Below are 27,426 nucleotides of genomic sequence, written 5' to 3' on the forward strand. Positions count from 1 at the left end.
TTTAAATGGCAGGCAGAGCCCTCCTGCTGTCCCAGCCACTACCTCATCATACCTCCCAACCGCTCTCCTATGGGTAACTATCATTAGCCCATTTTGCATGCGAGCAAACTGAGGCCCAGTCACGACAGGAACCTTGGGACTGACACCAGAGGCCACGGAGAAAGCACGGCTGAGCAAGGCCTGCATGGCGAGGATGGAGCGGGGCTGGGCCCCAGGTGGGGGTCCGTGGGGCGCAGCAGCAGCCCTGCTGCGGGCTGAGCTGACCCTGCGAGGGGCGAGGGGCAGCAGGGCTCCTGCCATAGCAGGAGCTGACCAGGCGCTTCCCGGCCCCATAAAGTGCAGCAGGGAGGCGCGAACGCCGTTTTATGGAGCCTGCCCGCGGCCGGGCCGCTTTGATTCCCGGCTCCGCGAGGCGCGAGGGCCGAGCCCTCCAAGCTCATAAACGCCACGGCCGCCAGCTCCCTCCCCGGGACCCGCGGGCGGCCATATAAGGCGCCGCGCGGCCGTCCGGGGTCCAGCTTGCCGCTGCTCACGCCGCCACTGAGCCATGTCCTTCTTCTCGTCCCGCCTCGGCGCCCCCTGCGGGGTCCGCGCCTTCAGCTGCGCCTCGGCCTGCGGGCCCCGGCCCGGCCGCTGCTGCATCACTGCCGCCCCCTACCGCGGCGTCGCCTGCTACCGCGGCCTCAGCCAAGGCTTCGGCAGCCGCAGCCTCTGCGGTGGAGGCTTCCGCGCTGGCTCCTGCGGCCGCAGCTTCGGCTACCGCTCGGGCGGCGTGTGCGGGCCCAGCGCCCCCTGTATCACCACCGTGTCGGTCAATGAGAGCCTCCTGACGCCCCTCAACCTGGAGATCGACCCCAACGCGCAGTGCGTGAAGCACGAGGAGAAGGAGCAGATCAAGTGTCTCAACAGCAAGTTCGCCGCCTTCATCGATAAGGTCGGTGTCCTGGGTCGCGCCCTGCCTGAGCCCCCAGGTCCTGAGAGGCGTGAAGGGAATTCCCAGGCTAGCCCAGAAATAGGACTTGGGGAGCGCTGATACTTCATCTGATAAAGTTCAGGTGGCGTGGACCTGCAACATTAAATAACATCCAAGCCATTTGGTGAGAAAATTCATCCCCCTTTGTGTAGGCTGCCATGCTTCCCATTAGGTGGGGAAAATCTCACTGGGTGCCAATCTCTCTCTCTCTCTCGCCTTTTTTTTTTTTTAAGATTTATTTATTATTTATTTGAAAGGCAGAGTTACAGAGAGTGAGAGAAAGGTCTTCCATCCACTGGTTCACTCCCTAAATGGCTGCAGGAGCTGCCCCAATCCAAAGCCAGGAGCCAGGAGCTTCTTCTGGGTCTCCCATGCTGGTGCAAGGACTTGGGCCATCCTCTACTGCTTTCCCAGGCCATAGCAGAGAGCTGGATCAAAAGTGGAGCCACCAGGTCTCAAACCCATGCCCATATGGGATGCCGGCACTGCAGGCAGCAGCTTTACCTGCTATGCACAGCGCCAGCTCTGCCAATCTCTTTAACATACTTCTAATGCTTGCTTCCCTCCCACTTTTTAAAAATTATTTATTTATTAGAGAGGCAGAGATAGAGAAAGAGCTCCGGTCGACTCCTTAAATATCTGCAACAGCCAGGATTGGGTCAGGACTGGGCCAGTCCTAAGCCAGGGGCCAGGAGCTCAGTCTGGGTCTCCCACATGGGTGGCAGGAACCCAATTACTTGAGCCATCACCACTGCCTCTCAGGATCCGCCTTAGCAGAAGGCTGGAGCCAGGAGTCAGAGCCAGGTATTGAACCAGGCTCTGCAATGTGGGTGCAGGTGTCACAGCCAGCACCTCCACCACTCGGCTCAAAGTTGCCCTTCTCCCACTTCTAATAGATGTCCAGCCTCAGGTCAGGTTCAATGCTGCCTAAGACATTTTCTGCTCCAATGTAATGTTCTGTGTTTTCCTTTATGTTCGCCCCAGTAAAGCTGGTTTCACAGCTCCAGCAGCAATACAAAGTTACTCCTTTGAAAGCACGGCTTGTAACAATGACTCGGATCTGTTGGGAGAGAAGTCTTGAGAACAGTGTTGAGGTTGGCCGGCCTGGGAAGGGATGAGACGGAGAATTGCTGCCAGCATCCGCTCCTCAGAGTGCAGGCAGAAGAGAAAAGCAGGCAGGGAAGTGGCCAAGCACCTGCCTAGGTGCCACGGAGGGTGGACACCCCAGAGCACAACTCCAGGCCCAGGCTCTCACCAGCCCTCCAGAGCCCGGGGTCTAACAGGTGCAAGGCTTGCGGCCCCGGCTGCCTCCCTCCCCTCCTGGGGTGGAGCCCGGAAGGACCTTGGCCCAGGAGCAGGTGCCACACCCAGCTCATCCACGGACCCACTGGGACACCGGGCAGTGGCCCTATTGAACCAGAGCCTGGTTCAATACCCGCGTGTGTGTGACAGTGTGTGAACCGACCGTGACTTTGAAAGGGAAGACGGGGGCCAAGGCGACTTTGAGACCCTGTCAACCACTACACCCACAATGACACCAGATGAGACCCAGAGAACACCCCCACACTTTAGTAAGCTCCATCCTGTGTGCCCCCAAGGGTGCGAAAGATCCCAGGGCTAACTGGGAGCTCTCCCCACTCCAGCTAGAATGTGGGAAAAGTGGGAGACGGAGCCCAAGAGGCCGGGTTGGGATGGGAAGACATCTAACTGCCGGCACAGTCCCATTGTTTGAGTGACCCCCTCCCCCACCACCACCAGGGAGGCCGGCACACCTCGCCTCCTGTTGTCCTCAGCTTCCCCGTGTTCTAAAGCTTCCGCAGGGACCAAGGGCATTGTGTCCAGAATAAACTCTTGGATGCCCGGACCACCCCCAGCATCCCCAGGGCCCCTTCAGAAACCAGGCATCCTGCTTGGTGGGAGCCTAACTCCTCTGCCCTCCCAGCCAGGAGGCCCCTCACTGAGCCAAGGGACAGCCACTGCCAATGTCCAGAAACCTGGGTGTTTCCCTCTTCCTCTGTCCCTGACCACCCCTGTCCTGCATGCCTTTCCTCCAGGAAGCCTTCCCTGATTGTCACCACCATCCACCCCTGTACCCCGAAGCCCAACAGTAACCCAGCACAGCCCAGATGCCTCTCGATTTCTCACTCATCCAGTGCAGGTCCACTGGACAGACAGACCCTCAATCAGCCCCAGCCATTTGAACATCTCACTGCTGATGGTCTTAACTCCACTAAGCCCGGCTGTAAGGAGGGCCAGGGCGTGGGCTCCTCCCACTGACTTTTCTCCCCACCCCCTCGCAGGTGCGCTTCCTGGAGCAGCAGAACAAGCTGCTGGAGACCAAGCTGCAGTTCTTCCAGAACCGCAAGTGCTGCGAGAGCAACCTGGAGCCGCTGTTTGAGGGCTACATCGAGACGCTGCGGCGGGAGGCCGAGTGCGTGGAGGCCGACAGCGGGCGGCTGTCGTCGGAGCTCAACCACGTGCAGGAGGTGCTGGAGGGCTACAAGAAGAAGTGAGTGCGGCCGGGAGGAGGGTTTGGAGAGACAAAATGAGCCTAACAGCAGGACAGATTTGGGTTAGACCACAAGAGGAACTTCCCAACGGGAAGAAGACAATAATGAGAAGCCTGAGGGAGTTGGAGGAGAACCCCCCAGTCTGTGAGGGCTGGGGATTCATAGCGTTTCATCATTATGTGGCTATTTCATTATTCATCCGCAGGTGCTCATGGTACTGCATTGGGCCCTGACCAGGGAGGGGTGAGAAAAGGGAGGAGAAGGAGAAAGGGGCTGGGTCCCAGAGCTGGGGTGCAGCTCCTGCCCCCCAGGGAGCTCCAGCCCTGGGCAGAGAGGGGGCCTTTGGAAATGTGCCAGGCGCCCTCCCTGCCCAGGAGCAAGGGTCCCCTGTGATGGGAAGCGCTGTGGGTGGCGCAGGTCTGCCCCAGCGCCCAGAGGTGAGGGGTAGACCCTGAGGCCCCAACAACCTCCTGCAAAACATCCAGTCGCTGGGATGTGTCCGTGCGAGTCTCGTCCTCCTGTTGCTTCTCAACTCTGAGCCTTGTGTCCCCCGTCCGTCTCCAGGTATGAAGAGGAGGTGGCGCTAAGGGCCACGGCTGAGAATGAATTTGTGACCCTGAAGAAGGTGAGTGATGCCAGAGCCCTCCCCCCTCCCGCTAGGAGCCAGGGCACAGGCTCCCGGGGACCTCTGGAGATGACAGCACAGCCTCCAGCCTGCCCCTGCCCCTTCCCCCACCGCCTGCCCTGTCTGGTTCAGGGTGGGCACTCACGAGGCGGGGAAGCCTAGGGGTGAAGGGCCAACCTAGGCAGGGCTGCTGACCCCACCTCGAGATTTCTTTCCATGAAGTTCCAGGGCAGAGAGGGGTGGGCATTGTGAGAACCAACCTGGTTCACACTAGATCTTAAGTTCCGATGATGGTGCAAGACGCGGATTCTAGACCGATGCTCTGCAGAAGGTTCTGGAAACCGTCCTTCTGCCGTGTGAAAGCCACAAGGCCAGTCGCTGGGAGGAGCCCCCCTGGAGGGGCTCCAGGGAGTTGGCTCAGCCCAGTGGGCACCCCCCTGCTCCAGGGGGGCAAACACAAAAGCCCCGCCCGGTGCCCCTGGGGAACTTCCCGGTGTCACTGCCCCCACAGGACGTGGACTGCGCCTACCTCCGCCGCGCAGACCTGGAGGCCAACGTGGAGGCGCTGACCCAAGAGATCGACTTCCTGCGGCACCTGTACGAGGAGGTGAGGGGCCGGCAAGAGGACCTGAGGTGGATGTCCCTGACCCCTGACCCCCACTGAAGGGTGGGAGGGGGCGTGAAGTTGAGAGCCCAAGGCAGATTTCTGTTGGAAGCTAGGCTGCCCGGCTGGACATCCCATGTCCCATGCCGCAGAGCAGCGGGTCCCCCTGCTCGGGGTGCTAACCCTGATCACAGGTCCCATGTCCAAAGCCTACAGTTGGGAGTGAAATCAGACTATGGACCTCAAGCAAGGGGCTGGCCCACTCCCCCGCCTCACAGCCTCAGAACCTAGGCCTGTGGTGCAAGGAGAAGGCCTGGGGAATTCTGCAACTTGGGCGGAGGGCTTCAGCTAGTGGGGTTGTCTGAGGAGGCAGGGGGAAGGCGAGGGAGGCTTCAAAGGATGGGGCTGTGTTCCAAGGGGTCCAGACCACCAACCTCCTCCCGCAGGAGATCCGCGTGCTGCACGCCCACATCTCTGACACCTCGGTCGTGGTCAAGATGGACAACAGCCGGGATCTGAACATGGACTGCGTCGTCGCCGAGATCAAGGCTCAGTATGACGACATCGCCACCCGCAGCCGGGCTGAGGCCGAGTCCTGGTACCGCAGCAAGGTGAGCGGCCCGGGGCACCAAGTGGGAGGAACATGGGGTGTCCCCCAGAGAAGGCTGGGGTGTGGACCCCTGAGGGTGGTGAGAACAGGCCGCCCCATGTGGGTGCACAGGCTGAGCACTGTTCAACCCGCGCCATCCTGGTGGTGGTGACCTGAGGGCAGGGCTCGTGGGTGCTGAGCCTCAGGGGCACCTGTGCTCCACACCCCAACCCAGTGCGAGGAGATGAAGGCCACGGTGATCCGGCACGGGGAGACCCTGCGCCGCACCAAGGAGGAGATCAACGAGCTGAACCGCATGATCCAGAGGCTGACGGCCGAGGTGGAGAACGCCAAGTGCCAGGTACGGTCAGCTGTGCCGGGGACAGAGTGATGGGGCCTGAGCCCTGTGGGAACCCCACCATTCGCCCTCCAGCCCATCTTCTGGTCTGGAGTCCCTGGTGGTGGTTGCTTTGGGAGACCGGTGATGACGGCCAGGGGCCTTGTCTGGGGGCGTTCCCGGCTGGGTGGGAGAGCCTGGACCAGCCCAGGCCAGGGGCAGAGAGGCCCAGGGAGCAGAACCCACCCTGTTCTCTTGCGGGTCCCCAGAACACCAAGCTGGAGGCGGCCGTGACGCAGTCTGAGCAGCAGGGCGAGGCGGCCCTGAGCGACGCCCGCTGCAAGCTGGCGGGGCTGGAGGAGGCCCTGCAGAAGGCCAAGCAGGACATGGCGTGCCTGCTCAAGGAGTACCAGGAGGTGATGAACTCCAAGCTGGGCCTGGACATCGAGATCGCCACCTACCGCCGCCTGCTGGAGGGCGAGGAGCAGAGGTGAGCTCCATACACCTGTGGAAGTGTCTCTAAGTCTCCCCCTTAGGAAGTGCTGCAGGAACAATTTGCATATTATGTACATCTAATTTGCATAAATGTTTCACCAGCTGTGTCCCCTGCAAGTAATTATTTTCTCTTTGCTCTCCCAAGGTTGTGTGAGGGCGTGGGAGCTGTCAACGTTTGTAAGTAACCTCTCTTTAAGATAATGTGGTTATGGTAGCCTAGGTCGCTACTACCCTAGGAAAGGCCTGAGCTAATGCATTCAGGATGCTTCTGGTTAGACTGTAGGCAGGAGTGCCCAGGTGCGCATGCGCTGGAGGGGAGCGGGCTCTGAGCGAGGGAAGGGGACTCCGGCCTGCAGGTAGGGCCCCAGTGACCGCCTATCTTCCTCCCGCAGGTGTCAGCAGCTCCCGGGGCGGGGTCGTGTGCGGGGACCTATGCGTGTCGGGCTCCCGGCCGGTGACCGGCAGCGTGTGCAGCGCCCCCTGCACCGGCAACGTGGCGGTGAGCACCGGCCTGTGCGCGCCCTGCGGCCAGAGTTGCGGCAGCAGCCGCTCCGTGCGCTTCGCGTAGTGCCCCCCACCACCGCGAACCGCAGCCCCTGCTCCCGCGGCGGCGGCGTCTCCGAGTTCAGAAGGGCTCCCGGCGCCCCCGCGGCCCGGCCTGCCGCGTGGTCTTGCACCCGCTCCCCGCTGCAGCGCCGCGTTTCCTCCAAGCGGCCGGCAACGCTCAGACGCCGCATCTCAGTGGCCGGCTTCCTCCAGACCCTGGGCAAACACCCAATCCCCTCCCGTGCTGCCCTGGGGGCTTGGAGACCCGTGGCTTCCAATGGGCATATTGGCCCCAGAGCCCTGGGATGTGGCGTCCCCAGGGGGCCATCCTTCCACCCCACCCCCACCCCGCTTGAACTCCAACTTTCCAATAAAGCTAATGTGCTCTGATGTCTGTTTGTCCTGCTCACTTTGCCTTCCCACCCAGCCCCAGCCTGGTCAGAGACCCACAGGAGAGCTGTTCTCAGCTGGGGACCCTCCCCCCCAACACACACACACACTACATCCTAAAGGGTACAAGGGGCAAACCTCAACCTCCAACTCAGACACACCGGACCAGGAGGGCGCCAGCCAGGGGGAAAAGGGCTGGGCCTTCCCAACACCACCCTGACTCATCACTGCCAGCTGCTGGCAGCCAGTTGTCCCCTTTCTCCACTCCCACCTCTGCCCATGTGGACAGAGGCCCCAGTCTCTCCCTCGGAAACCAGCACCTCCGAGTAGCCGCCCCACACCCCCGCCTGCCACGGTCACCTCTCGCCCAGCACCAGTGATGGCACGTGCTGCCTCCATCGGGGACAGGCGTCCCCATGCACAGGCCCTAACACTCGCCCTCCTCAGCCTGGACCCTGACATAGGAAGGGCGCCCTGGAGCACGGACTTAGCCCACAGGTACCCCAACACCCCTCCACCCAAGGATCCAGAGCCACAGCCCGGTCTTCTGCCTTGCCAGCAACCAAAATATGACACATGAGACACACACATACACAAACACAGACACAGATGTCCCCCCCACACCCGGAGAATCCCAGAAACATGCTACCCAGGGTCCCGAGACCCCAGCCAGGCAGCAGGAAGGGCCCCAGGACAGCAGATATGCAAGCTGGTTAAGCCACAGCAGCCCAGCCTGGGGCCCCTGAACATTCTGGAATGCAGGTGGCTACACAGGACTAGGGGTGGGGGCCGCAAACACCAGCATGGGAGCAGGTGGCCCAGTGCCCATGAGTGCTTTGTCACCTGTGTGTTCCCTGCCTCATGCACAGACCCTGACCTTGACCCTGACCCTGATCCCGTCCCCACACCCCACCCTAACAAAGCATAGACATGCACGTGGGCTCTCCAGGCCTCGGGAAGGAAGCAGCTGCTTTATTGGAAGTTTCCCTTACATCCATGTTCCCGTTCGGATGGTCCTGGGACCCATGGAGGAGGTGGGGGTGGGAGGCGGGCAGAGGAGTCCCCGTGCCAGTGCGCCGAGGGGACGTGGGTCTCCCCACACCTGAGGCTCAGCTGCGGATGCTCCTGAGGGCCACGGGCCCCCCAGCGCTGGAGAAGCTCAGGGCATTGCTACCCATGGTCCCCCTGAAGGTGAGCCCGCTGCCGCCGCCGCCGCCTGCAGAGTTCACCACAGCTAGGAGAGAAGGCAACAGGGCTCTGTCAGCTGGAGGCCCCATCAGGGACCCTGCCCCGCCCCCGCCACCTGCCCCCACCATGAGGAGCCTCTGACATGCTGGGGCGTGGCTCCCAGGGGCTCCCTGCCCCACCCGCCCATGGGCCAGCTGCCATTCGAAACACCCAGCCCAGTGTGGACAGCACAGGGACCACAGCTCCCCCCTGGGACTTACAAATGTTCACAGCTCCGGCTCCATCTTCCACTAACCTGGGGACAGAGGGCAGCCCCGTGAAAGCAAGGGGCAGGAAGCAGAACTTGGCACCCCAAGCAGGGTCCTCCCTGCCCCCACCCCTCCAGCCAGCCCCCAGCCTCGCTGTGCAATGAGCAAAGGGAGGGCTCTCTCCGGCCCTTCCACCTCCTGGCCCCAGGACCTTGGGCCCTGCCTCTGGGTTTCCATTTCCCACCTGCAAGCTGAACCTGACTGCAGGCCCAAGGTCACGCGCTTGTTTGTGAAGGTTAAATGATGCACTTGGGACTTGGCAGCTCCTATGTATTCATGAGGTCTTCCAAAAATTCATGGAAAATGGGTACTACAAAAAACTAGGGATGGACATTCAACATTCTCTGTGCCCAAGCAAGCTAATCTTTGATGACATTTTCCATGACCTTTCCTCAGTTCCCCTCATGTGCCCGTGGTGGGCAGTGGGCTGCCTCCCCTCCCAAGCCGCTACCAGCTGATTCCCGTATCTCCAGCCCCAGATGTTGGAGTTATTACTCGCTGTGTTCTGGAATAATGAGTGAACAGGGGCTAGATGGGGTGGCTTTGAGCAGACTGAAGTTGAAACAGGTTCTGTCTTAGAGGCTGGCACTGCAGTGCAGTGGGTTAAGCCACGGCCTGCGGTGCCAGCATCTCGCCCCGGTTCGAGTCCTGGCTGATCCACTTCCCATGCAGCTCCCTGCTAATGCACCTGGGAAAGCAGCGGAGGATGGCCCAAGTGCTTGTGTCCCCGCACTCATGTGGGAGACCTGCATGGAGTTCCTAGCTCCTGGTTCTCACCCTGGAGATCTCTCTTCTCTCTCTCTCTCTCTCTCTCTCCCTCTCTCCTTTTCAATAAATAATCTTAAAAAAAAAAAAAATCTAGGGCCGGCGCCGCGGCTCACTAGGCTAATCCTCCGCCTTGCGGCGCCGGCACACCAGGTTCTAGTCCTGGTCGGGGTGCAGGATTCTGTCCCGGTTGCCCCTCTTCCAGGCCAGCTCTCTGCTGTGGCCCGGGAGTGCAGTGGAGGATGGCCCAAGTGCTTGGGCCCTGCACCCGCATGGGAGACCAGGAGAAGCACCTGGCTCCTGCCTTCGGATCAGCGCGGTGTGCCGGCCGCAGCGGCCATTGGAGGGTGAACTAATGGCAAAGGAAGACCTTTCTCTCTGTCTCTCTGTCTCTCTCACTGTCCACTCTGCCTGTCAAAAAATTTAAAATAAAATAAAATAAAATCTAGTACAGCTTCTAAAGAACCCAGAAGGAAAAGACACGAACATCCCAGGCTCTAATGATTTCTGTGCTTTTTTCTGCTTTCCCATTCTACATACGCACTTATTTTTTTGTGCCTGCTTTTATATTTGCCACCTTGCATTCTTGCTTGAGCCTGTGGACCACAACCCTGGACCTGCCCCCTGGGAAGGGCTGAGGGTTGACATGGGAAAGCAGGGCATTTTCCTCCATGTCCCCCGGGAGTGGACAGGGAAACAGTGGTGTCCCCTCAGAGAACCAGGACCTCATGAGGCCTGATGGTGGCACCCTGGCCTGGGATTACGTCACCTCCACCTGCTGTGTGGCCTTGGGCATGTCATTTGCCTTCTCTGAGCTCCAGCTCCCTCTTTAGCCTATGGCAGGAAGCTGAATCAGGTCCCACTTTGAGGGGCCCCCAGGTGTGACCTCCATGAGGAAAAGAGGCCCTGAGAGAGTAGGGATCCCTAAAAACATAGGGGAGAAGGTGCAGAGAGGCATTGTGGCTAGAGCTGCCCTGGGCCCCAGATTAGCTTCTCTCCTCCCAAAGAATTTGTTTTTATGACTTTTTTTTTTCTTTTTTCTTTTTTTAAATTTTTTTTTGACAGGCAGAGTGGACAGTGAGAGAGACAGAGAGACAGAGAGAAAGGTCTTCCTTTGCCGTTGGTTCACCCTCCAGTGGCCGCCGTGGCCGGCGCGCTGCGGCCGGCGCACCATGCTGATCCGAAGGCAGGAGCCAGGTACTTCTCCTGGTCTCCCATGGGGTGCAGGGCCCAAGCACTTGGGCCATCCTCCACTGCACTCCCGGGCCATAGCAGAGAGCTGACCTGGAAGAGGGGCAACCGGGACAGAATCCGGCACCCTGACCAGGACTAGAACCTGGTGTGCCGGCGCTGCTAGGCGGAGGATTAGCCTACTGAGCCACGGCGCTGGCCATGACTTATTTATGTGTTTGAAAATCAGAGTTACATGGAGACGGGGGAGAGAGAGAGAGAGACAGAGATCTTCCACCTGCTGGTTTACTCCCCAGATAGTCGCAATGGAACCAGGAGCTTCATCCAGGTCTCCCACGCAAGAGCAGGGGCCCCAGGACTTGAGCCATCTTCTACTGCTTTCCCAGGCCATGAGCAGGGAGCTGGATCGGAAGTGGAGCAGCAAGGACTCAAATCGGTGTCCATATGGGATGCCGGCACTGCAGGCCAGGGCTTTAACCTGCTGCACCAGAGCTCCAGCCCCAGGATATTTTTTTTTTCTTTAATTTGAGAGACAGAAGCCACTCCCATCTGCTGGTTCATCCCCCAAATGCCTGCAGTAGCTGTGACTGGGTCAGGTCAAAGCAGGCTACTCAATCCAGGTCTCCCAGGTGAATGAGACCCAATTACTGGAGCCATCATGCTGCCTCCCAGGGTCTACATGAGCAGGAAGCCGGAGCCAGGGCTCAAACCCAGACACTCTGATGTAGTACACGGTTTCCTAACAACCAGGTCAAATGGGCCAAATGCCCACCCCTGATTAGAAGCTTTGGATGTCTTATTCTGCTTTGCCCAAAGAGCAGGTGCCCACACAGCCAGGAGCAAAGGTACTTCTCGCGCCTCCACTTCCAGCTGCCATGTCTGTCTCTCCCTCCTGCCAGCACCCGGCACCCTGCCCTCGAGCACCCTTGGTCCCCACCCCCTTTCTCCCTGCTCCATTCCTGTCCCCAGTGCTCCCCACAAAAGAGAAGTTTTACAAACTCAGCTTCGTGCAAATGCAAGGCACTCATCTTTGCATGCTCACGTGTTCTCTCTCTGCCTCACTCGTGGTCGGGCTCCATGGTGTGTGTGTATGTGTGTGTGTGTGTGTGTGTGGCAGGGGTCTCCCAGGCAGGCGTGATGAGTCCCACTTCCTGGCCTTTGCTATCCCTGCCACTTCTCATCTCCTCTAAACCCTCGTCCTCCCTCAAGGCTGAAAACATCAACCACCCAGGGCCGGCGTTGTGGTGCAACAGGATAAGCTGCCCCCTGTGATGCCAGCACCACGGATCATTGCTTCAATCCCAGCTGCTCCACTTCTGATCCAGCTCTCTGCTATGGCCTGGGAAAGCAGCGGAAGGTGGCCCAAGTCCTCGGGCCCCTGCTCCCTCGTGGGAGACCCAGAAGAAGCTCCTGGCTCCTGGCTTCAGATCAGCCCAGCTCCAGCTGTTGCAGCCACTTGGAGAGTGAACCAGCAGATGGAAGACCTCTGTCTCTCTCTCTTTCTCTCTCTCTCTCTGCCTCTGCCTCTCTATAACTCTACCTCTCAAATAAATAAATAAATCTTTAAAAAAATAAAAAAAAGACTAACCTATCCCAAATCCCCCCCCCCTGGAACAGAGGCAAGAATCCTCCTCCCCAACACTCGGACAACACCATGCGATTTTCCTGAGGGGGTGACACAGGATCCGCCAGCGGTGTGGCCGATGCCAGGCCCAGGCAGCAGCACTCCTGGCCTGCACACGAGCCCTGGCTTTCCCGGGTAGACCAGAGAACCCGCGGTACCTGACCCGCTGGCCTGGATGTGCTCTGAGGCCCAAATAAGGTGACTGTACCAACAGCCACGCACACGCACACGGAGGGGCTGCTATCACTTCCCTTTCCCACTGAGGTCCGGCAGACCATCTCATAGAGGGCAGGGCAGCAGGCACCGCCCATCCCGGCGCGCGTCAGAGAGGCGCATGCAGGAAATGCTTGTGGACGGATGACTGGCAAGCCCCAGACACTCCTCTGCACCCGGGATGCCCCTCCCAGCGCCCAGCCCCGCACCTGCTCTCCTCGCCCTCCAGCAGCTTGCGGTAGGTGGCGATCTCGATGTCCAAGGCCAGCTTCACGTTCATGAGTTCCTGGTACTCGCGCAGCTGCTGCGCCATGTCCTGCTTGGCCTTCTGCAGGGCGGCCTCCAGCTCGGCCTGCTTGGCCCGCGCGTCCTGGAGGGCCAGCTCACCCCGCTGCTCGGCATCAGCGATGGCGGCCTCTAACTTGGCACGCTGTGGGAGGGGGTGGTGCTGTGAGCAGGGCGTGGTGGGGGGCGAGGAGGCAGGGCCCCCCCTGCATCTGCCTCCCTGTCTACCCAGCAAGCACCTGGGCGATTTGCTGCAGGCAGCTTCATTTGGCATTGCGGACTCCCCCAAGCACAGAGGAACCGCGGGGGCTCCACACGGGATGGAGGGGACGGTTTGGATGGCCAATGCCTCGGCTCTGATCCTGACTCAGCCACTTTCTGGCCATGTGACCTTGGATGATTCAACCCCTTCTGAGCCAAAGCACAGTGTCTACCTTACCTGCATCCAGCAAGTGCTTAATAAATGCTATTACAATCTACAAGTGCCCAGTCTCCCAGCTCCTGGCTGCAGGAGCTCCAAAGCCCATGAGACACTAGTTGAGTCCCCCAGTTGGGGACACGTCCAGGGCAGGGAGCCTGGAGCGGACAAACCCTATGAGTCACTCCTGGATGCCGTTGAGTCAGGATCTGCAGCCCGTGGACTTGGGCAGGGAAGGCCTGGCTGGGGAGGACCGACATCTGCCTTAGGCAGCGGCCTCTCCCTAGCTGACCTTGGAGCTCCTGCACCCCCAAGAGCCTACCTCACCCCAGGCCTCAGCTGGTTGAAGCCCCCAGAGCTGCCACGCCCAGCCCCTCTCCCCCCAGCACAGGACTCCCCCTCCACCCTTCTCACCTCCAGTCTCCACCCCAAGTCCTCCTCCCTCGGCCAGCCTGGGGCCCCTGCACAGACACCAGGCCCACCCTGGGCTCTTGTCTTCCCTCTGGCCCTAGACGTGCAGGGCAGTGGCCTTGGCCCCAGGTGGGCGGCCTGGCACCCTCTGTTCCAGCATCCACTCCCGTTCGATGGCTCTGGGCAGCAGGGAGGCATCATCCCCACCTGGTTCTTGACGCCGTCCAATTCAGCCTGCAGTCTCTGCACGGCGCGGCTCATCTCGGAGATCTCGTTCCGGGTACTGCGGAGGTCGTCCCCATGTTTCCCAGCCTGGGCCCGGAGGGTCTCAACCTGCAGGGGCCAGACACGGCCGCTCGGCAGGGGTGGGCGGGGTAGGTCCTCCCCACATCCCAGCGTCTGTGTGCCAAGGTGCCAAGGGTGGCCAGCCACCCTTGCCTGATTGCCAGGCCGTGGGGCAGCAGTGTCCTCCCAGCCAGCACTGGGAAGGCAAGGCAGCTTCCCAGGGCCCATAGCCCCTGACCCCAGGGCTCTTCCCACCGTGGCAAGTCTGAGACCCTCACCCATCCAACACCCCCTTAGCAGCACCACCCATTTCAGAGATGAGAAGAGTGAGTCCTGAAAAAGCCCCATTCAGGGATCATAGCAAACCCATGGCAGAATGAGAACCTGAACCCTGGGGCCCTTATCTGTCACCCACGCCCACGGGCCACACCCCACCTCTGCAGAGACACCTCCCTGTGCTGCTCTGAAACCTTGCCCAGGGCTCCCTCCTCCCCCAGCTCACCCAGCACCCTTCCTGTGCCCTTAGCACCTGTACCCCTCAGCTGTCTACCTCCACAGGCCTCCCAGTCTGAAGTCCCAGGACTCAGGATGTAGTCCTCGCTGCTCTGTCTAGCTGGATGCAGACAGACCTACACCTGGGCAAAGTATGCAATGCCTCAGTGCCTCGATTGTCCTCATCTTTAACATGGGAACAATTAACAGTGCCTCCCTAACAGAGCTGGGCTACGGATTCGGCCTCAGCCACTGGATCTGCCAGAACGGTGGGACCGCAGGCAGGCCCAAGGCTTGAGACAAGGCCAGGAGAACAGGAAGTTGCCACGCAGGCCCTGGCAGAGGAGGGAAAATGCCCCCAGCGGCGCCCACCTTGGTCTGGTACACGCTCTCGGCCTCGGCCTTGCTTCTCTGGGCGATCTCCTCGTACTGGGCGCGCACCTCGGCGATGATGCTGTCCAGGTCCAGGGAGCGGTTGTTGTCCATGGACAGCACCACGGACATGTCCGAGACCTGGGACTGCAGCTCGTGGATCTCCTGCGGGAACCAAAGCAGAACGCGGGGACGTGGGCGCGACCCAGCTCTCTGTGCCCGCACCCACCCTGAGGATCCTCACGAACGCAGGAAAGGACATGAGAGGAGAGACTGCACAGACCGCCCCAGCTCGGCATCGGTCCCAGCTCTGGCTGTTGTGGCCATCTGGGGAGTGAACCAGCGGAGGGAAGACCTCTCTCTCCCTCTCTCTCTGTAAGCCTGCCTTTCAAATAAATTAATAAAACCCTTTAAAAACTATAGATATTCCTGGGGCTGGCATTGTGGCTCCCCGGGTAGGACTCAGACGACACGGCACATCCCATACCCCCAAGGCACTCACCTGCTCATTGAGGGCTCTCAGGAAGTTGATCTCGTCATTCAGAGCCCCCACCTTGGCCTCCAGCTCCACCTTGTTCATGTAGGCGGCATCCACGTCCTGGGGAGGAGGCAGGGGCGGGCACCCCCTCAGCACGTGCCCCCGAAGCGGCAGGAGCAAGCCAGCCCTGCCCAGCCCATGCAGCCCAGGATCAAGGCGCCTTCTCTGCACGGGTAGCTCAGGGCAGCCAAAGCCGCAAACCTACACTCGGCCGGTTCAGAAGGCTCTGAGGGTTTGGGCACACCCCTGCCACTACTAGCCATGTGGTCGGGACCAAACCACTCAACTCTGCAAGCCCCAACTTCTCATCAGTCAACAGGGGAGTACAACACCAGGAAAGCTCCTGCAGGCGGGAACGCTCAGCCAACCTCAGGGGACCTGCTTAACCACAGCCTGGGCCAGGGAAGAACAGGCGGCTTCCTCTTCCAGCTGCACCTTCCGGGGTTAAACCCATCCCTGATGGTCCACGTGCTGGGGCAGGCTGCGTTGGCTGCAGAGCGGCTGGAACGCCGAGCCGCCTCGGCGTGGCCTTGACTCAGGACCCCACGGGGCGTGACGCTCGAAGCCCTCCCACAGCCCACCAGCATCCCGCCACCAACTGCTTGCAGAGGGCAGAGACGGCTCACCGCACACATTCAGCAGGGAGCCAAAGCTGGCCGCACGCAGCCCTGGCCTAGCGGGAGATGGTCAGCCAGCAACAGGGCGCTATTATTCCAGGCTGAACGCTCCCTCTCCAACCCGCATCCCTGCTCTAGGTCCTAAGTGGCGGTATAGTCACTCTCTGGACAGATACACACACACACACATACACAAATACATGGACACACACATATACACGGACACACACATATACACGGACACACACATACACCCACATGGACACACACATACACACGGACACACACATATACACACATACATGGGCACATACACATACACAAGGACACACACATATACACAGACACATACACGTATACACAAACACATACATACATACATACATACAAACAGACACGGATATACACATATACACATGGACACACCTACACACACAGACATGGACACACATACATAGACACAGCATATTCACATACACACATGGACACACACATACACAGACATACACACAGACATGGACACACACATATACACAGACACACGGACACACACATGGACTCACATATACACACACATGGACATACAAATAGTCACACACACACACACACACACATACCCAGGTCCGGCCTGAGCTCCAGCCCATCCATCTCTCTCCCCTCTTGTACAGCCCAGCCAGACCGGAAGCAGGTCCCACTGGCTGCTCAGCGACAGAGCCCCCTGACCTGGTCCCCTGAGGCTTCAGTCACCCCCTCCCCAGCCTGTCTGCCCCCTCCCCGGCCTGTCTGCCCCCTCCCCACCGTTACCTTCTTCAGCACCACGAACTCATTCTCGGCAGCCGTGCGGTGGTTAATTTCATCTTGGTACCTATAGTAGACCAGGGGCACGGTGTGGTGCAGCTTTGCCTCACACCCCTCCCATCCCTGTCCCCCACCCCCTCCCCCGGGACACACCTGGACAAGCAGGTGTCCTGAGGTCCACCTGGCTATCCCTCTGAATCTTGGCTTGAGGAGGGAGGGGCAGGGCACGCAGAAGGCAGGGGAGGGAAAGGACAAAGGTTGGCTATCCTGGGGACAAGAAAGCAGCTAATACAACTCCGACTGCTTCCCCTGGGCCCCGAGCCTTGGTTCACTTCATCCTCACAGCTTGCCTGTAACCGTGGGGCCACGACTCTCAGACAAGGGAATGCAAGGGCCGGTGTAGTAACCAGTGCAGCGGCAACCTGTGGTGCCCGCATCCCACATAAACATGGGTTTGAATTGAGTCTCGGCTGCTCCACTTCGGATCCAGCTCCCTGCTTATGCACCTGGAAGGCAGTAGAAGATGGCCCAAGCACCTGAGCCCCTGCCACCCACATGGGAGACCTGGATGGAGCTCCAGGCTCCTGGCTTCAGCCTGACAGCCCTGGCTGTTGTGGTCATTTGGGGAGTGAACCAGGAGATGGAAAATCTCTTTGGGTCTCTCTGTAGTTCTGCCTTCCAAATAAAGATTTTAAAGAAGAAAAGGAGGGGCCGGCGCTGTGGCTCAGCGGGTTAACGCCCTGGCCTGCAGTGCCGGCATCCCATATGGGCACCGGTTCGAGACCCAGCTGCTCCACTTCTGATCCAGCTCTCTGCTGTGGCCTGCGAAAGCAGTGGAGGATGGCCCAAGTCCTTGGGCCCCTGCACCCACATGGGAGACTGGCTCCTGGCAGCTGACTCCAGACTTCATGCCTAACCACCAGCTAACCCCACCTTTGAGGAGCAAAGGAGACTTACAGGGGAGACATAAAATCCTGGAAGAACCACATCCCAGTTATATGGCTCCACCTCTGCTCCTACAGCCTCTCCCTCCAACCTCCCTCTCTCCAGGAGCCAGCCCCAGGGAGGCAGACAAGGCCCAGTGGCAAAAGCATGCTGGCCTAACTCAGGGTGCACTGGGGGACCCACAATGTGTGGGCAAGAGCTTGTGGGAATAGCAGCAGAATGCTGGGGCAGCTCTGGTGGGGAGCAAGGTGCCCAGGCAACCCGGGGCCCCTCCAGGAGCCCGGACAAGGGTAGGAGATGTCCCACTCCCCCATGTCCTGGGGGCTCCAGGGAATCATCTGAGAGGCTGGCTGTCCTCCAAACCCCGCCCAGCGCTGCACCGTTGCACCCAGAAGGTGTTCAGCTCAAAGCTCCCTAAGCAGCCATGCATCTGGCCACTGCCTGGCACCCCCTCCTGGCTCCTGCTTCATCCCCAGCCTGGAGCTCAGCCTGACTCCCCAGGAGGACTTCCGGAAGGGTACACACATGTGCAGACCCTGACGATAGGAGCTGGCTGGCTCCCCCCACGCCTTCCCTGCTCTGCACCTGTCTGAGTCCACCTGCTGTGGGATTAATCCTGTCAACTTTTGTCCTTAGGGAAGTGGGGGGGGGGGGTCACATCATAGAGGCCATCTTTGCTCTGATCCAGTTAGAACCAGCGCAGGGGGAACAGACCGCACTGGCTGTCCCTAGTGCCCCCTGGGCAGGTGTGTGTGCCAGGCTGGAGCCCAGCCCAAGCCTGGGGCTTTGGTTTCTATTCACTGAGAAATGAGAGAGCCCTTGAGATCGGCCCAGCCTTCCCAGCCCCTCCTCCTGGCTCCTGTCTGACTCCACCCTAACCACATCCCTCCCAAGGCCCACAATGGCCCTCCTCCCTTTTGGTTTCTTTCTTTCCCTCCTCCTGGGAACAGAAGATCCAAAATTCAAGTCCCAGCTCTCCTGATGCTAGGGCCTGCAAGTCTCTGGTCTCTAAAGGCCCTCGTGAACAAGAGAGCTGTTCTAGAATGATCTGAGAGGGTCACCTAATTCCGAAGCACCCTACCATGGACACTTTCTGCCCACAGCCTCTCTCAGGGCCCTGGCCACAGGCAAGCATGCAGGTCAGGGCTGGACTGAGTGGAGAGAAAAGACCAGCAGGCCTTGGAGACAGCCCCAGGGAAGAGAGAAGACAGTGGACAGACGGGGCTATGTGACAGCAGCTTCCGGGAGTCCTAGCACTGGGCAGCTGCACAGGGGGCGGGGGCTTGCAGAGGGTCCCGGGCGGCCTGGAGGGGGCGTTACTTATTCTTGAAGTCCTCCACCGCATCCTGCATGTCCCGTAGCTCCGCCTCCAGGCGGCCGCCGTCTACCTGCAGCGCCTCCAGCTGCCCCCGCAAGCCGGCAACCTGCGCCTCCAAGATGCTGGGGAGGCGGCTGCTCTTGGGCGACCCCTGCTCCTGCAGCAGCGCCCACTTGGTCTCCAGCAGCTGGTTCTGCTGCTCCAGGAAGCGCACCTGGAGGGGGCACGGAGGAGGGAACTCAGGAGGGCCCCCCCACAGCACCATCCGCCCGCACTCCCATTGGCTGTTCCCCTGAGCAGCCCCGCCCCGGCCCCGCCCCAGGTCCCTCTCCTCCCCAGCGCTGTCTGAAGTCAGGAGGAGTGTGATCCAGGAAGCAGGTCGGCCTGGCTTCCAGCACACTCATTGTCCAACTCTCCACAAATGTGCCTTAGGGTCTCCTCCGGGTCGCTTGGCGGGTGGTCTCTGAAGGGCTGCCCCCTGCCCTTCCAGCCTCTGCTCTCCCCCCCCCCCCCCAGCCTCTCTCTCCATCCCCTCGGCTCCAGCAAGGCCCCAAGATCAGGCACTCCTCTCAATCTCTAATGTGTCCAGCCCTGGGGCCCGCGGTGGTCCTTGAACCACCCCCACCCCCATGGATTGTCTCTGGTGGGAGGCAAGAGAAGTCTCCCGAACTCCAGCGACCTGGCAGCCCCTGACAAGTGCAGCTCCACAGTGGGAGATGGGCACCGGGGCCTGGGGCCACGCTGAGAGGCCACAGCAGGGCCAGAGGACAGGTGCCCAAGTGGGAGAGGAGAGAACATGGAGGATGGGGGCAGAGAGGAGTGGAGGCAGGCCAAGGAAAGTCCAGTGGCAGCCTGAGGGAGGAGCTGGCCCTTCCTCCTGGGTCCAGCCCCACTTGGCCCCTCGCCTTCCAGGCCACCCTACCTCCTCCTCCACCCCAAGTCTGCCCCTCCTCCCCAGGGACCCAGGTACAGCACAGCAGAGAGAAAGAAACCTTCCAAATGGCCCCTTCTCGGAGCCCCCACTGCCACTTCCTGCCCCTAAAAGGGCAGGGACATCACCTCTGCCACCAAAGAGGCGGAGGACCTGGCCAGCCGGGTGGGGCCGGGAGCCGCCCGCCCTTTGTTTCCAGCGCTGGTTCAGTACCCACAGCATCTGAAGGAGCCCAGGTCTCCCCTGGCCAATCGCTGAGCCCCCACTCAGGAAGAGACCCCCGGGGGGGACCTCCTGGCCTTGACCTCTAAAGCTCACACTCTGACAATGCCGCCAAGTCTGGCACCAGAAAGTGAGCCCCAGGGGACTACAGCCAGCCAGGGCAGCCAGACGGAACCTGGGCGCACATTCCTGGAGCAGAGGGCGGGGCCGTGGGCAGCGCGCTGGAAAAGAGGGCTTGGCGCTGATGGGGAGGGGAGCCAGGGGATGGGGAGGGGGAACCACCACACCCCCCCCCCCGGGAGGAACAGGGGGCGTTCCCGCAGGTTCACCTTGTCGATGAAGGAAGCGAACTTGTTGTTCAGAGTCTTGATCTGTTCATGCTCCTCCCGGCGCACCTGCTGGATGGAGGGATCGATGTCCACTTGCAGCGGGGCCAGCAGGCTCTGATTAAGGGTGACCTCGCGGATGCCGGTGCCCCCTGGGCCCGCATGGGCAGAGTGCAGCGCCACACGTGGCCGCGAGGCGCCCAGGCCGTAGACGCTGCTGCTACCCAGCCAGAGGGAGCGCCCCGAGGTCGGGCGCACTTGAGCGCCGCGCCCCGGGACGGCTGCGGAGCGGGAGCTGAACGCCTGCGAGCGGAAGTGGATGGACATCTTGGCGACACGTAGCGGCAGGCGAAGCGGTGAGCGAACTCGGTGACCTCGGCCGGCTGAGCCCCTTTTATCTGCTGCGAGCAAGTGAGCCGCTGCGGAGAGCTGGGCGGACACAGGTAGGGGCGGGGCTGGCCGCAGGCCACCTTGCTCCACCGCCAGGCCCCTCCTGGGGCTCGAGCTTCCGCCCTCTGCGCCCAGGCTTTCGGTGTCGGTGTCGGGAGCAGGGGTGGGGGCACCTGCAGACACGCACCGCGCGGGGAGCAGTGGGGAGGCGACAGCCAGGGAGACCACTTCTGGAGCCAGTCGGGGAAGGCTAGTGGCTCTGCTGTGCCCACACCCCCATGCGTGTGCACACGCATGTCTGCGTGTAAGGGCTTCTGTTCGCACTAGCACACTCCTGCCCACGCTCTCACATGGCCACTCTCCTGTCTAAGGTCCCCCAGCTCCAACACCAAAAGCCATCAACAGCAAATCCCAGCACTTTCAACGGGGTGAAAGTAGAGGTGGCCATGCTGGCCACACCCTCCACTTGTCCGATCCCTGGATCCCTGGCCCTGTTCTCCCCAGCTTTTGGCCCACCTGTGGCCCCACCCCACGAGCTGGCCAGGTTGTCACCCCAGGCCAAGCCTGTGGGGGGCTCCCTGGGCGGAGAGTGGAGATAGAAGGCCTTTCCTGGATGGCCACTTCAGATGGAAACCCTTGGGCAGGCAAAGGGACGGAAGGCTGGATCTGCACGCCCCTCACCCTGGGGGCTCATCCTCAACTAAGCCCCCACCGGTGTTTGTCCACCTCCAGTCCCCACGGGATCTGTGCCCTTGGAGCTGGGCTCCAGCACCACTGCACTGCCTCCCCTGGCCACCTCTGCCTTGGAGGGAGAGAGAGAGGGAGGGAGAGAGAGACCCTTGCAGGGGGCTGTGACCCTGCCCGCACATGCCTCTGCCTCCCCCCGGGGCCACAGTTTCTGGGCCAGCAGTGAGATCCAGCTTCGTGCCTGGGGCAGCTGGCGAGGACGTCCGGCTTGGGAGTCTTCGGACCCCCACCCCCACTCGCAGCCCCGCCTTGCTGGGAAACGTTTCCCCGTTCCAGAGCCTGCCCCATCCCGCAGCCTCTCGTCCCCGCCCTGAGGCGTTAGCGTTCCTGGCCACTCCGCGCCAGCCCTCGCCAGCCTCTTCCTGCCTCTGCGTTCACACCAGGTGCCCGCTCAGTGCCAGGTAGCACACACACATCCGGGACAGGGCCAGCCAACCGGAGAGGCCTCGGAGCAAGTCCCTGGCCGGGGCAGGGCACAGACTGGAGGCTCATCCAGACCCTGTCCGCCGGCCCCAGGGCCCTCAGCTCCACCCACCTCACACAATCTTCCTGCTTTTCTTCTTTCATTTTCCATCTGTTTGAAAGGCAGACAGACAGCTGGCGTACGCCCCAAACGCACAGCAGGGAAAAAACTACTGGATGGAGGGGAGCCCCGTGGGGGAGAGGAGCGGGGCCTGAGACATCACACCCACCTCCCAGATCAGGCAGGGTGCTGCCTAGCACCCAGTCCCACCTCTACTTCCAACCCAACTTCTTGGTACTATGCCTCGGAGGCTGCAGATGGTGGCCCGAGTACTCGGGTTTATGCCACCCACCTAGGAGACCCAAATGGAGATGTTGATTTCAGCCAGCTCCAGTCCCGGCTGCTGTGACAGGCATTTGGGGACTGAACCCGCAGATACAAGATCTCTCTCTTTCTCTCTCTCTCTCTCCCTTCCCCTCTCCCTGCCATGTGTGAGTGTCACTCTGCCTTTCAAATAAATAAAATACATAACTTTTTTTTTTTGGACAGGCAGAGTTAGTGAGAGAGAGAAACAGAGAGAAAGGTCTTCCCTCCGTTGGCCCACCCCCCAAATGGCCACTACAGCCGGCGCGCTGTGCCAACCCAAAGCCAGGAGCCGGGCGCTTCCCCTTGGTCTCCCATGCAGGTGCAGGGCCCAAGCACCTGGGCCATCCTCCACTGCCTTCCCAGGCCACAGCAGAGAGCTGGAGTGGAAGAGGAGCAACCGGCACAGAATCTAGCGCCCTAACCGGGACTAGAACCCAGGGTGCCGGCGCCGCAGGCAGAGAATTAGCCTAGTGAGCCGCGGTGTGGGCCAATACATAACCTTTAAGAATCATTGTCTGGGATGCCCACATCCCATCTCAGAGTTCCTGGGTTCGGGTCCCAGCTCTGCTCTGAAACAGACCACTCACAAACAGTGGGAAGAAGGACAATCAGTTAGCAAGTAGGAAAAAAAACATTCAACCTCACTCAAAGAAATACAACGCTGTGCCGTTGTCCCATGGTCAGAGGCTGACCTGTCTGAGGGTGATTTTCCATTCTGGCGGCCGCATGTCCCCAGAGCTCTGCCCCACCCCCACCCCTGCCTCTGTGCTGCTGGGGTCAGAGGTCACTACATCCTCTTTGGAGAGTAAGTTGGCAAACACTCTCAAAATTAAAAAGACATTTGCCCTGGGGCTGGCTCTGTGGTGTAGTGGGTAAAGCCATCGCCTGCAGTGCCGGCATCCCATTTGGGCACAAGTTCAAGTCTCAGCTGCTCCACTTCCGATCCAGCTCCCTGCTGTGGCCTGGGAAAGCAGTGGAAGATGGAACAAGCCTTGGGCCCCTGCACTCGCATGGGAGACCTGGAAGAAGCTCCTGGTTCCTGGCTTTGGATTGGTACAGCTCTGGCCATTGCAGCCATCTGGGGAGTGAACCATTGGATGGAAGACCCCTCTCTCTGCCTCCTCTGCCTCTCTGTAACTCTTTCAAATAAAATAAATAAATCTTTAAAAAGAGAGAGATCTGATGAATGAGAGACACTAGAAGTGCTGCATGGAGCAGATCGGGGGGCTAGGGGCCCGTGGGAGCCAGTTGTGGGGTTGTGGGGAGGCACCTCCCGGTCCACGGAGGAGCAAGGCGCTGGGTGCTCACAGGGGCACAGGAGGCAGGGTCGGAGCAGATTCCAGAGGTGACAAGAGCGGCCATTTCTGCTGCCAATCCTGCCAAGTTCTCCATGCCCCGTCTTCCTGCAGGTGGGCTTTCTCAGGGCTGTGCTGGGAGGGCTGGGCTCTGCCTTCACTCAGACTGGTGGTGCGGCTTTGGAGTGACCTCTGCAGGACTCGGTTCGTGCATCTCCAAGATGGGAGTCGGCCGAGCACAATACGCGGAAACTGCTCTCAAACGCCATTGTTTCCTGACCTTTTCAAAGCCTCCTCTTATTTCAGAGAAGAGGAGAGATTTCACCCAGGAAGCAAGAACGTGGGTGCTAAAAAAGACATGGTCAAAAATCAAATAAACAAAAAGCTTAGTAAAAGGCTTAGAAGATAATATGAAGAAGAGTCGGCGCTGTGGCGTAGCGGGTTAAAGCCCCAGCCTGCACCGCTGGCATCCCATTATGGGCTCGGGTTCGAGTCCTGGCTGCTCCACTTCCGATCCAGCTGTGCACCCTGGGAGGGAGGGGTGACGGCTCGGGTACTTGGGTTCCAGTCACCCATGTGGGTGAGTTCTGGGCTCCAGGGTTCAGCCTGGCCCAGCCCTGGCCACCATGGACATTTAAGAAGTAAAGCAGCAGATGGAAGATCTCTGTCTGTCACTCTGTCTTTCAAATAAAATAAAGAAGCAAATTTGTAAAAGCTTGAAAGAACTCAAAAAAATTATATATGCTTGTTTAAAACAAGAAAACTAGAGAACTGGTTCTGGAGGGCTCTGAATAAGGAGAGATCCAGAAAGGGAACACAGAAGGAGAAGAAGTCACCGAAGAAAATGTTCCAGCCCTGTGGTCACAGATTACAAGAACTCGCTAACCCCAACGGGTCCCCTGAGAGTCGCTTCCCCTGAGAGTGAAGCGTCTACACCGTGCAGAGTGGAGAGGTCCGAGCTCATACAGGAAGTCCAGACCCAGCGTGGCTTCAGAGAAGGACTTCGGAAACAGGACACAGGGAGAACAAACTCCTTCAGGGATACATTGGAGTGAAACTCACGGATTGCTTCAGCCACGCCCAGGTTTTGGCTGGAGAGTCGGGGGCGGAGCGGAGGGGGCTGGGGGAAGCAGAGAAGGCAGATCTCAGGTGGGCAGACCCCACTAACCCTCGCTTGTGCAGTGACCGTGAAATGTGGGTCTGGGCATACTCTGAAAAGCGAGAGCAATCATTTGTACACCTGAGGTAGACAGGAAAACCTCCACCTGCCAGAGAAGTGGAGACATGAGTGGTTACCCACGGGGCCGGCAGGTGGGGCAGGAGATAGGGAAATAGAAGGAGAACTTGTGTATTTTTCCCCCCTCTGGGTTCCTCTGTACATTTTGAATTCCTTTTTAGCCGTGCAGCTGCATTGACTGATTGCCTTCATGTAGATAAACAGTGAAGTAGGAAATGCTGGACAGGTAGAGCGTGGCAAAGTGGGTTAACCCATCATTGGCTGTGCTGCCATCCCATATGGACGCCTGTCCCGGCTGCTCCATTTCTGATCCAGCTCTCTGTTACGGCCTGGGAATGCAGTGGAAGGTGGCCCAAGTCCTTGGACCCCTACACCCTTGTGGGAGACCCGGAAGAAGCTCCTGGCTCCTGGCTTTGGATCGACCTAGCTCTGGCCGTTGGGGTCATCTGGGGAGTGAACCAGTGGATGGAAGACCTCTCTCTCTCTCTCTCTCTCTCTGCAATTCTGCCTTATAAATAAATTAATTAATTTTAAAAAAGAAAGGAAGAAATACCAGCAAGTAAATGGTGTTGAAAGACAGGTGGTGCCTGCATCGCTGGCGATCTTCCCTCGCACGCTGTCTCTGTCTTCAGAAACAACTCATGCTGGCTGTGTCTGGGGAAAAGGGCGTGGCTGCGTTGTGTGGGGCGCCCTCGGAGCGTGACGATGCCTATCTGTGTGCTCACGAGTTCTCAGTGCTTGCAGAAGGCCAGGGTCCTGGCGCGCCTGGCCCGGAACTCACTCTCTCCACCTTTAGAAAACCCAGTGAGTGATGGGACCCGGAAGACCCCCGGTGGGAAGCCTGCTGTGGGTGAGGTTCAGGTGCCGGGATTTGAGTTGTGTCTCTGCCATTTTCGTGAGTCCATCTCTTGGTGCAAACCACGAAGCTCGCTAAGACTCATGCAATCACCCCAGAAACACTGCACTGCCTGTGGTCAGGTCCTTGAAATGATTGTTGAGTAAACGATGCATAGATGAACACGACTTTCCTGAGGTCACCCTTGGGCGGGCTCTGCCAGAGGCCACAGGTGCCCTGTTGCAATTCGGCACCCTGCCGTGCATCCCAGGAGACCCCAGCAGGAGCTCTCCCTGTGCGACTCCCTCCCTTCCCATGGCAGGCCTGGGTTCAGCTTCCTTTGCTGCAAGTTACACCTTGTTCTGTGTGCCGGTTTCCGACAGCATCCCGCAATCATCTCCCTAGCTGTTTGTTTTGTCCATCGTGACGTGGACAGTTGAAAAGCAAAACCAGGCCATGGACATCACAGCATTGGGCCAGCATCATGGTACAGCAAGTTGAGCTATTGCTTTCAATGCACCAGTTCGAGTCCCGGCTGCTCCACTTCTGATCCAGCCTCCTGCTAATGTGCCTGGGAAAGCAGTGGGGGATAGCCCAAGTACCTGGGCTCCTGCCACCCATGCAGGGGACCAGGATGGAGTTCCAGGTTCCTGGCCTCAGCCTGGCCCAGCCCTGGGTCTTGCAGCCATTCTGGGGAGTGAACTAGCAGACAGAAGAGCGCTCTCTCTCTCGCTCTCTCTCTCTGCCTCTCCTTCTCACTCTGTGTAACTCTGATGTTCAAATAAATAAATAAATCTTTTAAAAAAATACATAACTGCTACAGGAAATAATGCATTTTACCCAGAAAAAAAATGGAATGTGATTTTGGAAATGGGCACGGGGAGGGGCTATAGCGGAGCGTTCCTGGGAAGGGGAGGTCCCCGCACGCTCACCCCAGGTAGCAATGACACTGACCCGGATGCACACAGTGGGAATGGTGCGGCCAGCAGATGGCTGGAGCAGGTGCTCCATGTGTTTTGTATGTCCCCACGGGGCTCAGTTATCCTACTACTGTTTCCTGCCTTCACGAGTGTTTCTCACAGACACAACTGCATACGGGCAAATGGGAAATTCACATTAGGCTCCAACTATCCCGTGATACACCAATCCAATGAAACCAATTCCTGTCTTTGAAACACTCAGTGGGGGCCAGCGTTGTGGTGCAGCAGGTTGAGCCACCCCTTGCATCACTAGGTCCCATTTTGGAGCACCAGTTCAAGTCCTTGGCTGCTCTATTTCCTATCCGATTCCCTGTCACTGCACCTGAAAAACAGTGGATGGAAGCCCAAGTGCTTGGGCCCCTGCCACGCACATGGGAGACCTGGATGAAGCTCCTGGCTCCTGGCTCTTGGATCTGGTCCAGCCCCAGCCATTGCAGCCTATCTACCCAAAAGACCAGAGCCAGTGGCATCAGGGCCATTGCTACCACTGCTGTGCTGGCAAAAGAGGCAGACCAACTAGGACAAGACTTGGGCCTCACAGCGCCCCCATGTGGTGGAAGCACTGACATGGGATGCCAGCAGGCGCCGGATGTCAAAGACCCACCTTACCCAGTACCCACTCAGCTTCTCAATCAGCCTAGACTGAGGTTCTTCAAAACAACTCGCCTCAACCCAGCGACCCCTTGATGAGACGATGGTCCAAGAAGCCCCGTTACATGGCTGCGTTGATTTGTTGGACCCAAACCAAGCACCCCGGTCTGATCTCAGTGATGTGTACAATCTACCTTGTTCACCCA

The 27,426-nt window shown here is 59.5% G+C and overlaps 2 protein-coding genes across 2 annotated transcripts; one reads left to right on the forward strand and one right to left on the reverse strand.

The window, feature by feature from the left end:
- Positions 1-547: 547 nt before the first annotated feature.
- LOC133768783 (keratin, type II cuticular 87) lies at positions 548-6,591 on the forward strand. Its single transcript, XM_062203635.1, has 9 exons — positions 548-934; positions 3,274-3,482; positions 4,048-4,108; positions 4,620-4,715; positions 5,159-5,323; positions 5,537-5,662; positions 5,908-6,128; positions 6,279-6,300; positions 6,526-6,591. Exons 1-9 carry the CDS (start codon positions 548-550, stop codon positions 6,589-6,591), a joined length of 1,353 nt encoding a protein of 450 aa, XP_062059619.1.
- A 1,438-nt stretch (positions 6,592-8,029) lies between these two features.
- LOC133767755 (keratin, type II cytoskeletal 7-like) lies at positions 8,030-20,643 on the reverse strand. Its single transcript, XM_062202194.1, has 9 exons — positions 20,320-20,643; positions 18,840-19,051; positions 16,581-16,641; positions 15,124-15,219; positions 14,622-14,786; positions 13,680-13,805; positions 12,568-12,788; positions 8,518-8,552; positions 8,030-8,303 (listed from the first exon to the last, which is right to left on the reverse strand). Exons 1-9 carry the CDS (start codon positions 20,641-20,643, stop codon positions 8,179-8,181), a joined length of 1,365 nt encoding a protein of 454 aa, XP_062058178.1. The 3' UTR covers positions 8,030-8,178.
- Between the last annotated feature and the right edge of the window lie 6,783 nt (positions 20,644-27,426).

Source organism: Lepus europaeus, chromosome 10, assembly GCF_033115175.1.
Source record: "Lepus europaeus isolate LE1 chromosome 10, mLepTim1.pri, whole genome shotgun sequence".
Taxonomy (NCBI): Eukaryota; Metazoa; Chordata; class Mammalia; order Lagomorpha; family Leporidae; genus Lepus; species Lepus europaeus.